The 14,282-nt window shown below is 40.8% G+C and overlaps 1 protein-coding gene across 1 annotated transcript; it reads right to left on the bottom strand.

The window, feature by feature from the left end:
• Nucleotides 1–3,808: 3,808 nt before the first annotated feature.
• On the bottom strand, nt 3,809–4,855 carry LOC109147116. Its single transcript, XM_019294763.1, has one exon. The coding sequence runs from the start codon at nt 4,853–4,855 to the stop codon at nt 3,809–3,811; it is 1,047 nt and encodes a 348-aa protein (XP_019150308.1).
• Between the last annotated feature and the right edge of the window lie 9,427 nt (nt 4,856–14,282).

Below are 14,282 nucleotides of genomic sequence, written 5' to 3'. Positions count from 1 at the left end.
TTTTTTTTTTTGAAAATAGATTGCATAAGAGTATGATTACATTGTTGCACTAGATTGCATATGACCATGAGTATATTGTTGCACTAGATTGCATAAGAGTACGATTATATTGTTGCACGAGATTGCATAAGAGTATGATTATACTGTTGCACTAGAGTGCATATGAGTATGAATATATTATTGCACTAGATTGCATAAGAAGCATGATCATAATGTTATACATGATTGTATACGAGTAGAGCATCGTAAAAGATTGTTTAATGAGAAGTTTAACTTGAGATATTCCTTGAGCATGATTATCGTGTTGTAGTAGAAGTTCCACTTATCAAGTTATGTAGTAAGAATGTGAAAATATGTAAATACTTGTGGTATAGTCCTTTAACATGATCCTATTTGTAAGCATGAATTGCTTAATAAGCTATTTGAGAAGTCTATATGTTGATGAATATACGTGATCAGTCTTATACATATATAAGCATGCCAGCTGATATTATAGGGTGCAAGCATTTAGATAGAATGTGATAATTCTTAAGATGATTGAGATTAGCTTATTGCTATAAAGATATCAAATGTTTTCAAAGTATATGCTAGAATGCTTTACAGGGTTGAGTGTGGTTATACTTAGCTTCGAGCTAACGGGTGTTTTTCCTGTTTGTCTATGTGTTGCATGCAAAACCCCTTTCAGGTGGGCCCAACAGTGAGAAGAGATCGAGTTAGATTAGTCTCGTAGTTTGAGATGTCTAAACTCTCGTTTTATTTATGATCATGTTATGGATTTAGACTTATGATATTATGCTTGAGGATTGTTGTAGACTGTGTTGGGGTGACGTTTTTCCCCCTTACTTTTCCAGTATTTATTTCTAGTACCCAGATTTAATCTTATTTGTAGTTTTACCCCTTTTAGCCTGTGCAATCACCAAAGAATAGTGATTGTGGCGGTGACACTCCAACTACTTATCTTCTAGTTTTCCGCTGCATAGTTTATGTTAATGACTGTTTAGAGATGTAATTAAGAGTTAGAAAAGTGGGGTGTTACACTAGCCATACTCTCTCATTTCACTCACCCTTCAACCTAAAACACAAAACCTCTAGCCTCTCTCTAAAAAGGTTTAGCTTCTTCTCCAAGCTAGGATTTGAGCATCCAAGTCTTGCAAGTTTGTCCCCCAAGATTCCTACTTTCTTCATCTTGAGCATATGAGAGGGTATGATCCTTGGTCTTTTGATGTTTTTAACCACCTTTTAGGTGTCTTTTTCTAAAGATAGAATCTTTGTGTCTTTTGGTTTGTGTATGAAGTTGGTGTGGAAGTGAAGCTTTAGGAAAAGCTTTCTAAGGGTGAAAAGAGGAAGTTATTAGGCTACAAAGGTAACCCATGCTTTACAAAAACTATTTTCTTACTTATATGATTATTTCTTGGCTTCTACTTGTGATTCTTGTGTTGATTTCTGAGATTTGATGCATTGTCTTGTGGTGATGCATGTTTAGAGTTTGTTCTTAGGGTTCTTGAATGCCATTGCTTGGCTATTTCTTGGGTTCAAGTCATATTGTTGTTGTGTGTGAGATTTTGGGTGTTTTGGACTTGAACTTGACCTTGGAGATGAAAATCCCCGAAGGGATTTTTGGTGTACAGGGATGTACCCGCGGGTGGAACGGCGGGCAGAGGCCTACCCGCCGCCCCACCCGCGGGGAACAATGGCTTTGTGGGTTGGTACCCGCGGGTGGTTGTCCACCCGTGGCCCCACCCGCAGGGAACACTTTTGGTGGTTGGCGGGGATTTGTTCCCCGTGATTCTTTTACCTTGGTATTGATGTTTTGAGTCTTCTTGATGTTTGTGAGTCTTCTTATTGGGCTATTTGTGAGTCTTCTTGATGTTTCGTATGTCTAGAACGGTATGTTAGGAATCCATGTAGGATTTGGTGTCTTGAATCGTGCTAAGGGTCCAACTTTGTGATTCGTTGGGCTAATTGTGAGTCTTGAATGTTCTTTGGAACTACATTTGGTTTACCCGTTTGATAAGCATGCTAGTTTGATGTTGAACTGCTAGTATGTGTGGTTTGTTCCTTCGTATTGAGATTGCCAACTTGTGTTGACAATCATTTGGTGTTGGATTGGAATCCTTTGTTGTTGAGTATGGTCTCATGTCTTTATTGTGATCGCTTGATTGATTCCTATGATGCGAACTTATGTGACTCGTTGTACCCTTTTGTTAATACTTGATTAAGACTATTGTTGAGTCTTGGTCTTCTTGGTAATGATAATGACCTTGTGTGTGATTATGATTGAGATTGGTAGTTTGTTACTTGAGCTTTGCTCACGAGTTTGGCGGTTTTGTGATATGATATTTAATGGTACCCTCGTGTACTGAGAGATCGGTGGTGAATAGGAGTGTTGGCGTTGGGGGCGACGGTCCCCGAGGCAAAATGTTGGACTCAGAATAAGGTCGGAGGTAGCCATAAGGTTGGAACAGGGCATAAGGTTGGAACTATGATACTTGTGACATGTAGCTGTCACTGTGGCATGTAGTTGCCACTGTGTGAATGTGAATTCCTTACTTATGAGCATGTTTTGATGTATTCTACTTTGTGATCAGTAGAATGCATCCTGAGTTGTATTGTCTTTCATGTTTTTGTTTTGTTGTTGTTGTGAGGATAGAGATTCCTATTTCTTTTAAGAGTGATTTGATGAGTCTTTGAAGTTGACTTCTCTCCTTGGTTTTGAGAGCGCTAGACGTGGATCGCTAGATAGATTAGCTGTCCTGTGTAGACGTTATCTTTTGTTGGCCTGTGAGTCTAGTTTAGCGGCCTGTGAGCCTAGATACTTTATGTTTTGTTGAATTGATAGTTTTCCCGCCTGTGCACCTATGTTTGAGATAGGTGTAGCATAACACGTACCGATTTTATATAGCTTCCGCTTGCTTTATGTCTTGATGATTAGATGTTTTCCTGTGCATTTAAGTTTTAAAAATGTGATAAAATCGGGGGGTGTTACAGTTGGTATCAGAGCCTAGGATGTTAGGATCTGGACTTTAAGAAGTTAAGTGTGGTTCGAGACCATAAGATGACCCTTAAGTACCTAAGTGTTTAGGACTTAGGACTTTTAGGACTCGCGGTGAGCTGTGAGCTGTTTGTTGTTTTCTATGTTTGTTCCGTTGTTTCTGTTTAGTTTTAGCATTCTCGCCGTTAGCGCCGGGTAAGGGTACGTTGTTTGTTTGTGCCTACCGTAACCGTGTTGTTTCTGTAGAAGTATCGCCATAGCTCTGCCTCGTCATCGCGCCTTGACATATGGACCCCAGATGTCAGCATGCACAAGATCAAAACAAGTAGTTGAACTAGAAATACTGGATTGGAAGGGTAATCTCCTTTGTTTAGCAAAGTGACAGTGATCACATACAGTAGGTGTATCATTACAAATTTTGCTGTCTAAAGTATGTAGAAATCTTAATTTTTTTTTTCCAGAGGCATGTCCCAGCCTAGCATGCCAAAAACTACAAGCATTAACATTAGGTTTACAGTGATTAACAATAAGAAACATAAGCTGATAAAGTCCTCTTCTTAGCTCAGCCATCCCAATCATCCTCCCATGGTGTTGATCCTGTATAGTACACTTGTTAGAATTGAACAATATGTTGCAGTTTGATCCTCTTATAAGTTCTCCCAATGATATTAGATTGTACTGGAATATAGGTACACACAACACATTTTGCAAGACTAAATCAGCATATAATTGAAAAGTTCCAATGTGAGATACTTGGGCATGATGTCCATTTGGTAAATCAACTAATATTCCCTAAACTCTCTTGAGAGTTTGTAATCAGTGCACATTGCAAACAATGTGGTGTGTGGCACCACTGTCAAGTATCCATGAGGATCTTGTGTCTGCCAAACTTTTAGAGTCAAAACTCTTACCTTCTAAAGTTGCATCTGGGATGAAATTGGCTGATATAGCATTTACATGAGGAGTGATACCACACAGGTTATTATTGGCCTTTCCTTGCTGCATAAATTCCAAGAACCTCTTATAATCCTCTTGATTAAACAAGGGATTGGAGTCTGAACTACCAACCTCTTGCACAGAAACTTGACTTTGATTAGCTGATCCCACACCCTTGTTTTTTGGCTTCCAACCAGGAGGATAGCCATGTTTCTTGTAACATTTGTCAATGGTATGCCTTGTATAGCCACAATAACTGCAAACTGGTTTCTGTTTCTGGTTTGGGAAGGCTCTTCTGCCATTGTTATCAGACTTTGTGAAGAAAGCACTAGCACTGTCTACACTATTTGCCAAGGAGTTAATGCCAATAGCCATTTGTCTTTCTTGTTGAGAGATCATTGCAAATGCCTCTCCAACATCAGGTAAGGGCTTCATCAACATGATTTGATGTTTAGCACTGCTGAAATTTTCATTCAGACCAATAAGAAATGCAGACAGCATATCACTCTCTAACTGACTTGTAATCTTCTCAACCAACTTGGTTCCACATTCACAATTTGGGAAGCAACCATAGGAAGGAACCGGTCTAAGTATAAACAACTCATCCCACAGTAATTTTTGATAAGTAAAGTATTCATTCGCAGAGAGAGTACCTTGTTTCGTTTGATGGATTTCAGATTGAATCTCACCAATGCGGAATACATCTTGCTGACTGAAATGTTTCTTCAGATCTTTCCAGATCCCTTCAGCTGTGTTGATCCACAATACGCTTCGTCCAATAGTGGGAGAAACTGCCCTGAGGATCCAAGATAACACCATCGTGTTACACTGATCCCAGTAGAAGTACTTAGGCTCCAATATGCTGGGAATCTGCATTGTTCCATCTACAAGAGCCATCTTATTCTTTGAACTGAGAGCCATTTCCATTGCCCTCGCCTAAGCATGGTAGTTCGTCCTCCTTTCAAGCTGTGCAATCACTAGCTGCAATGAGGTACTATCATTAGGTTCAAGATGTAGGGGATCAGATTGGTCCCTAGGTTCATAAGGTGTAGTAGGGTTAGGTGCAGAAGCTGAATTCACATTGGTTTGAGCAATGCCAGGGACTTGAGGCATTGGGTCAGATGAGATCGTTGCGTGAACCATGTTCACTGCAGGGGTACTACGCCAAGCCATAGCTTTCAAAGCTCTGATACCATATCAAGAAGCACAGAGAGCTTCTTGTTTTTTAGAGATGAAACATAAAGGAAAAGAAAAAGATTGGCTTTATTGCTTGAAAGAAAACTCTTCGAACCATTTTACAGTAATACTTTGAACTCTTATATACAGCATCAAGACTAAAGGTAGAAGATAGGGAGCTAGACTAACTAATTCTGTTACATGCAGTTGAGCAGGCAGTTAAGGTGGTAAGGTGGTGCACTTGTTCTCTGGCTTATCTGTGTTGCTGATCTTTGAAGTGTGCATGCTTGGAGTTGACTTTGAGCAGACATATTTTAATACAACTTGTACTCCCTCTCACATGTTTTTGATGTAGACATTTTTCTGTGGACCCACATGATGAAAATAACCAATCATGATTTGCCACCTTAGGGAGTATAAATGAGAGAGTAGAATTTTAGGAGTCTATGTAGTAGAACTCTTAGAAACCTGAAAAATGATTTCTAAAAATCATTTTTCAGATTTCTAGTGTTTGGGAGAAAGTGAACAATTAAAATCAATGAAAAATGATTTTCAATCAAGGAGAAAATAGCTTTATTTTCCTGAAAAACAACTTCCCCTCTTTTTTGCGACCAAAGTTCGGTCAAAACTTAGCTTGTCACACCACCTCCCTTGTTAAATCTAGAGGTTCATGAGGGTTTTCTACCATTGCTGTGTTCGCCAAAGGAAGGGAAGCCTGGCCGTCGCAATTTTACGGCGATATATTGTTGTCGGAGCCGGAAAATGGTGAATGTAATGTTCTGGGAAAATTTCTCGAATCGGAAGTGGGAAAAAAGAGGAAATTTTGGCCTTTTGGGTTTTGGCAATGGTCCCTGGCTAGAAATGTTGAGGGTGAGAATTAAAATGTTGTTAATTGTTAAATCCTTCATTTATGTTCATGTTTTTTAAAAAAATGTTCATGTTTTTAATACTAACTATTTTACACATTGTACTTAGGGGTGACCACGGTTCGGTTCAAATCGTAACCGTTAGTTGCTAACCAGAGCCGAACCGGAACCATTCGTACGGTTCCGGTTTTGGTTCCTAACCGGAACCTTAAGGTTTTCAAAATATTGGAACCGGAACCGTCGGTTCCGGTTCCAAACCATAAAAAAAAAGTTGAAATTTGAAAAGCCAAAGCCGCAAGGCTTTGGCTTTTCAAAAGTCTAAACCAGCAGGCCACTAGCGTTGTGACACCCCGTAATCCAAATTCAATTAAGGGATTAATTAAGTAATTAATCCTAAACTAATTGGTAATTTAATTCCTTAATTCCTCAAAATTCAATAGTCCGGGACTAGTAATTGACTAGTCAACCCCAAGGTCAAAGTTGTACCTTGAGCTTTGTAGGGAGTTCCCTTACACCTCTTCATGTTAGTAAGGGTATTCTTGACTTTTCACCTTGTGTTAGTATTGTATGTTAACCTAGTAGAACACCCTCATTTCTCTCCTTACACTTTCCAAATTCTAGCTCCACCTTCTCTCTAAAAAGGTAGATAGATTTTCTTCCAAGCCAAGTTGAAGCTTTGCCAAAACTTCAAGAGTTGTCTCCAAGATTCTACCTTTCATACATTTGGGCATCTAGGAGGGTAAGATCCATGTTCATCTTGTGTTTTTAGTGTTTCCTTAGGTGTCTTTTCTTAAAGATAGAATCTTTATGATCTTTTGGTGTGTTCTTGAAGTGGGTTTGGAAGGTGAGCTTTGTTAGGAGCTTGGTGAAGTGTTAAGTGAAGGTTTTTGTCTACAAGAGGTAACCCATGCTCTACAAAATCTATTTTGCTTACCTATATGATGATTTCTTGGATTCTACATGTGTTTTGCTATGAAATGTGAGTGTTTATGCATTGTCTTGTGAAAATGCATATCAGCTTGTGTTTAGGGTTCTTGTATGCCATTGCTTGGCTATTCCTTTGATTCAAGTCATTTTATTGTATTTGGTGAGATTTGGCATGTTTTGGACTTGAATTTGAGCTTGGTGTTGAAAATCCCCGAAGGGATTATTTTGGGCACAGGTGTATACCCACGGGCGGAACGGCGGGCAGTGGCCTACCCGCCACCCACCCGCAGGGAACAAGTTGGCCGTGGGTAGTGTACCCGGGGGCGGAACTGCGGGTAGGGGCCTACCCGTGGGTCCACCCACGGGGTACAGTGTATGGTTGTTGGGGGATTTGTTCCCCGTGATTCTTATGACACGGTATTTGATCTTTTGACTTCTTGTTGTTCTTTTGTGGAACTATTTGAGTGTCTTCTTGATGTTTCGTATGTCTAGAACTATATGGTAGGAATCCACGTAGGTTTTGGTGTCTTGAATCGTGCTAAGTGTTCAACATTGTGTTTCGTTGAACCGTGATGAGTCTTGTGTGTTCTTCGGAACTATGTTTGGTTTACCCGTTTGTTAAGCATGCTAGTTCGGTGTTTAAATGCTAGCATGTGTATTGTTTGTACCTTCTTATTGGTTGATGATAACTTGTGTTATTCATCGTTGATGTTGGACTGTGATCCATTCCTTGATTGAGTTTGGTTTTATATCTTCGTTGTGATCCGTTGATTGATTCCTGTTGTGGTGTGATGTGTGTGTGGCTTTACCTGGATTGCACGATTAGTGGTATGGGACACTAGTCACCAAGGTATTGCAGTGGTCCTCGTGGTGGCCATGACGTGATTATGGAGTTGTGACCTTTGTGTAAGGTTCACGTATTTCTTGGGAGGCATGTGTTGCCATGTGTGTGATCGGTACCCTCGTGTACTATGAAATCGGTGGTTCTATTGGAGGGACAGTTTGAGGGGGAACGACGATTCCCGGAGGAATAAGGTTGGACTTGGTGTACAGGGGTCCTGGAGGTAAAGGTTGGAACTAGACATATGATTGGGGGTAGCCATAAGGTTGGAATCGGGCATAAGGAAGGCATATCAACTCGTGATGGGTGATGTCACGAGGGCTTGTGTAGCCGTTGTTGTGAGTTCTCTTCTTGTGACGTGTGTAGTCACAAAGGCATGTGTTGCCATTGGGTGTGTCCTTAATCTCTTGTATCATGCATGTCGGGTGTTAATCTATTGTATGATGATAGATTATGCCTTGAGACTTCTTGTGAGTCGTTGTCGTTCCTTGTAGTCTTGGGATATGATCCCGTGTTCTTGTTGAGAGTGTTGGAGTCTTGTGATGACTATTACTCTTGGTTTTGGACTTATATATATGTATTCCGTCTCGAAAATGGCTTTACAAACCTATATCTTATCTATGTATGATATTTTACATGTATTGGTGGGTTACCAGCATTATTCGCTGACCGAGCGTCGTCCCATGTTTTATATGTTTCTTTCAGGTGATGCTTAGATGAGTGCGCGGTTTAGTGCCGGCTAGTGTAGCTCCTCCCTTATGTTTTGTGGCTTGTGAGCCAATTTAGACTTAGTACTTTTTTATGTTGCTTTTTAGATGTTGAACAATGCAGATGTTAGCCTGTGCGTTCACCTCTGGGTGAGCGTGGCATAGCACCCCGTTTCTTCCAGTTTATATATTTCCTCTTTCAGTCTTCCGCTGTGTTTGATGTTTTGGTTTAGATGTCTGCATGTTTAAGGCTTTAAATAGCATGGAATTTAGGGGGCGTTACAGGCGTAAGCCAGTGGCCTGCTGGCTGCCAATAGCCATGCTATTGGCCTACTGGCCAATAGCATGGCCATTAGCCAAAACTTTAACTTTAGTTTTTTTTTTTTTTTTTTTTTTTGAATTCCGGTTAGAACCGGTGGTTCCAACCGGAATCGCCGGTTCGTGAACCAAAACCGGAACCTTAATATAAGGTTCCGGTTCCGGTTCTAGTTTCACCATTTGCGGAATCGGAACCAGAACCGCGGTCACTCCCAATTGTACTTTTACAGGGCGTTTGGTTGGAGGGGGGAATTACATGGGAAAGGAATTGCAATTCCATGGGAGATGAGTTACTGCGAGTAAAGTGGGAATTTAAATTCCAGTGTTTGGTTTACAGGAATAGAATTACTGGAAATTTCAATTCCAATTTTTGGTATACATAGGAATTCAAAGGGAATAAGTAGTATAAAGTCCAAAATGCTCATTGTTGTTGTGGTATTAATTTTTGATTAAAAAAATAGTGGGGTAATTTTGTCTCATCAATAGCTTTTTTTCTTCCCAAAATCCCTGGAATTAAAATCCCATGGGGGCATGTGATTTAATTCCACGAAAAGGGGGGAATTGCAATTCCTTCCAACCAAACTAAGAAATTTTATAACCTTTGGAATTAGGTGGGAATTAAGTGGAAAGGGAATTTAAATTCCCTCCAACCAAACGCCCTGTTAGAGTTATAATATACAATTTTTTTTACACAAAAATACATTTACCGTTATAACTTCCATTATGAGTTAATTCCAGCAAAGGTCCTCCGACTATCATGAATTTCCACATTTGGTCCTCGTCTTTTAATTTGGACGAATTAAACCCTTGACTATTAAAACTCTTCCACTAAAGGTCCTTCTGTTATTTCAACGTTAATTTGACGTCAAAATTAGGGGTATCCTTGTCTTTTCCTAGCCTATGTGTCTTCATCATCTTCATTTCCCTATTCATTTCGTAGGAATCGTAGCCTGTGTCACTGTGTGTCTTCATCATCTTCATTTCCCTGCTCCTCCTCCATTCTCTCCCATAAATATTCATCCCATATGTGATACCAATACCAAATGATTCAACAATTTCATACCCATTCATCAACATTCAAAATTTTGAATACTAGTAAATCCATTTGTAATGCAAAACTCAACTATGCAACACTACTTATGAACAATACGTTATGAATTTTCCGGTGACCTTTTTTTTTACCAAATATAAAACATATAAAACAATACGTCACTGGCAAAGTATGTTATAACTCACGTCGAATAGCTGCAAGTTTTCAATCTTCGTCAGTGCCACCGGCAGCGCTCCGACGATCTTGCTATGGTTCAGATCCAACCAGATTAAGATGTCAGAAAACCGCTTCACCTTGGAGAATTCGAACTGGAACACGTTTCTCGACAGGTCGATAATCTGAGCAGTCTTGCTTTGGATGTGTCGTCATCCAGCTTGTTCCGGGACAATTCTATCCTGACGAAATCAAGTTTGGTGAAGGACTCCAGCAACATGCCAGTGAGTTGGTTGTGGGAGAGATAAAGATTTGGCGCCGTGGGGAATTTCTCGAAAAATTCCGGTGAGTTTGTTCCTGTCTAAGTGTAACGCCTTCAGGTTTTTGAGCTCACCAGCCTAGAGAATCTGGTTTCTGACAAACACAGACCTCCAATTCGCCCCGCTCTGGCATCTATCTCTTCTTCAATAGCACCCATCCAGTGGATATTGCTTCTCCGACCGATGTGTTATTAAACAATATACTCGCCAAGATCATGAAGAAGAAACCCAACAAAGAAATGACCATTTTAGCCCTTCACTAACGTTTATTTAACTCTTAGTTAACGGAAGGACCAATGGCGGAACAATTATGATAGTCAAGGGTTTATTTCGTCCAAATTAAAAGACGAGAACCAAATTTGGAAAATCACAATAGTCGGAGGACTATTGCTGGAATTAACTCCTTCCGTTATCATTTCCATTACTTTTACCATGCACATGCATCCACTGTAACACCCCCTAATTTCCATGCTAAATTAAGCCTTAGACATGCAGATAACTAGTCATAACATCAAACACAGCGGAAGACTAAACAGGGAATATATGAATAGGAAATAAAGGGTGCTATGCCACGTCCACTCAAAGGTGAACCCACAGGCGAAACATCTGCATAAATCCACAATCTAAATTCGTACAGGAGTACTAGTGTCTAACATTGGCACACAGGCCACAACATCTCAAAACAAAGGGATCTAAGCTAACAGGTACTAGACCGCGCTCTTGTCTACTCATCACCTAAAAGAAACAAATAAAATAAGGGACGACGCCCGGTCAGCGAATGATGCTGGTAACCCACCAATACATGTGAAATATCATATGTAGATAATTAATATATATACAAAATCATTTGCGAAACGGGATATAGTATATATCAATTCAAAAGCCAAGATAGAGATCAACACAAGACTCTTTGCACTCACAAAAGATAAGGGAACACATCCCAATACGACAAGAAGCAATAACGACTCACAAGAACGGCTCAAGGTATAATCTACCATCACACAGTAGATTAACACCCGACATGCATAACACAAGAGAATAAGAACACAACCATTGGCAACACATTGCCTTTGTGACTACACACGTCACAAAATAGAGAAATACACAACAACGGCTACGCAAGCCTTCGTGACATCACCCATCACGAATTGAGATGCCTTCCTTATGCCAGGTTCCAACCTTATGGCTACCCCCAACCTTATGTCTAGTTCCAACCATTACCTCCAGGACCCATGTACTTCTGAGTACAACCTTTTCCCTCCTGGGACCGTCGTCCACCACCAACAACCACCAACAAGACCACCGATTCATAGTACACAAGGTACCGATCACACACACGGCAACACATGCCACCCAAGAAATAAGTGAACCCATCACTCAGGTCACAAACTCCATAATCGCGTCATGGCCAACACAAGGACCACTACCGTACCTTGGGGACTAATGTCCCATACCATTAATCGTGCAATCCAGGTACAGCCACACACACCACACCACAACAGGAATCAATCAACGGATCACAACGAAGATATGAAACCATACTCAATCAAGGAATGGATCACAGTCCAACAACAACGATGAATAACACAAGTTATCATCAATGATAGGAAGGTACAAACAACACACACGCTAGCATTTAAACACCGAACTAGCATGCTTATCAAACGGGTAAACCAAACATAGTTTCGAAGAATACACAAGACTCATCACGGTTCAACGAATCACAATGTTGAACACTTAACACGATTCAAGACACCAAAACCTACATGGAATCCTACCATATAGTTCTAGACATACGAAACATCAAGAAGACACTCAAGTAGTTCCATAAAAGAACATCGGGAAGTCAAAAGACCAAATACCGAGTCAAAAGAATCACGGGGAACAAATCCCCGCACAACCAACATAGTGTACCCGCGGGTGGGGCCACGGTTGGACCCCCACCCGTGGTTCCGCCCGCGAGAACCAACATCCCACACCACTTGTACCCCGCGGATGGGGCGGCGGGTGGACCCTTACCTGCCGTTCCGCCCGCGGGTACATCTCCTGTACCAAAATAATCCCTTCGGGGATTTTAAACTCCAAGCTCAAATTCAAGTCCAAAACATGCCAAATTTCATCAAATACAACAAAATGACTTGAATCAAAGGAATGGCCAAGCAATGACACACATGAACCATAATAACAAGCCCTAGATATGCATTTTCACATGACAATGCATCAACACTCACATTTTATAGCAAAACACATGTAGAATCCAAGAAATCATCATATAGGTAAGCAAAATAGATTTGCAGAGCATGGGTTACCTCTTGAAGACTTATCCTTCACTTACAACACTCCACAAGGCTCCCAACAAGGTTCCCTTTCCACAGCCACTTCAAGAACACACCAAAACAACATAAGGATTTCACCTTTATAAAAAGATACCTTAGAAAATACTAAAAATACAAGAGGAGCTTAGATCTTACCCTCCTAGATGCTCAAAAGTATGAAAGGTAGAATTTTGAAAGCAAACTTGAAAGATCTTGGTAGCCCTAGGTGTGGCTTGGAGAGAAAGCTAACTAGCTTTTAGAGAGAAGAGAGAGAGCTTATGATTTTTCTCTTGGAGAGTGTTTGAAGAAATGAAATGTGTCTACCTAGGTTAGCTTGAAAGACTATTGCCAAGGCAATGTCTCATTTACCTTTACTAAGATGAAATGTGTAAGGGAACAAGGGAACAACTCACAAAGCTTTAGGTACAACTTTTGACTTTGGGTTGACTAGTCAATTACTAGTCCCCGACTATTGAATTTTCAGGAATTTAAGGAATTAAGTTAGCAATTGGGTTAGGATTAATTACTTAATTAATCCTTTAATTGAATTTGGATTACGGGGTGTCACATCCTCTCCCCCTTCAAAGAAGCTTCGTCCCCGAAGCTTGGGTACGACGAATTAGATAAAACGGTGAAACGAAACCACAGTGTGACAAGAGTGTCAAGAACATCCTTATTTGGTCACAACCCAAAGGATTCACAAGACATCAAAGCAAGCAAGAGGGTATATCGATACAAGGATTGAAAGAATTTAACCAACGGAGATCTTGAGCATATCAAACTCTAAACCAAACACAACCAACAACTTCTACCTAACTACCAAGGTCTAAACCTCTAACTTCTAACACAAACCACTAAACCAACAAACCAAGCAAGCAAGCAAGCAAAACAAACACACGAAGCAACCCACAACAACAGGCAACGGTAACACAACTAAAAGATAAAACAAGCTAAAGAAAAAGGGTGAACGAGGTTACCACAACACTAAGCTAGAACGACTCGCTCCCCGACTCGTCGGTGCTCTCTTCGGGCTCTTCTTCGTCTCCTCCTCTTCGGCTTGAGCTGGCCTCAATCTGATCTAGCCTCTGGTGAACGGCAACAAACTGCGTCTTCATGAAAGCGAAGCCTTCTTCGATCATCTGATTCTGTTGGCGTAGCAAGGTGACCACACACTTCTCGTGCGTCATAGCATCGTGCTCCCTCTTGGTTCGGGCTTCCCTTCTCCTTCGGTTCTCCTCGCTTTCCGGATCACTTTCCTCGACTTCGGCATCTTCTGGCGCTTCCACCAACTCTTCTTGGTCTGCTTCATCCTCATCCCCCACATCACCTCCTAGGCTCTGAACTGCGAGGTTCAACTTCCCGACAGGGATCTCGAGATCTGCAACCAACTCATCTCTTTCCGCAGGGTTCTTCCTAGCAACTTCTTCTAGCGCGATGTAGTCACCATCATCCAACTGAAACAAGTTGCAGATCCGCAGATTGATAGCATCCAACACCATTTTTCCAACGGGCTTCGGGATACAACCATCAACACTCACACCCTTCTTGATAAAAATCCAGCTCAACACCATACCATATGGTAGACTCTTTTGGTTGTGGTCGCGATAGAAGACCATATGTTGCAACATCAGAGCCGGTAAATTGAACTTTACCATATTCTTAAGGCAAAAAGCAAAGGTG

The sequence above is a fragment of the Ipomoea nil genome, unplaced genomic scaffold, assembly GCF_001879475.1.
Source record: "Ipomoea nil cultivar Tokyo-kokei standard unplaced genomic scaffold, Asagao_1.1 scaffold1977, whole genome shotgun sequence".
Lineage (NCBI taxonomy): Eukaryota > Viridiplantae > Streptophyta > Magnoliopsida > Solanales > Convolvulaceae > Ipomoea > Ipomoea nil.
This window is presented reverse-complemented; position numbering and strand designations above follow the sequence as displayed.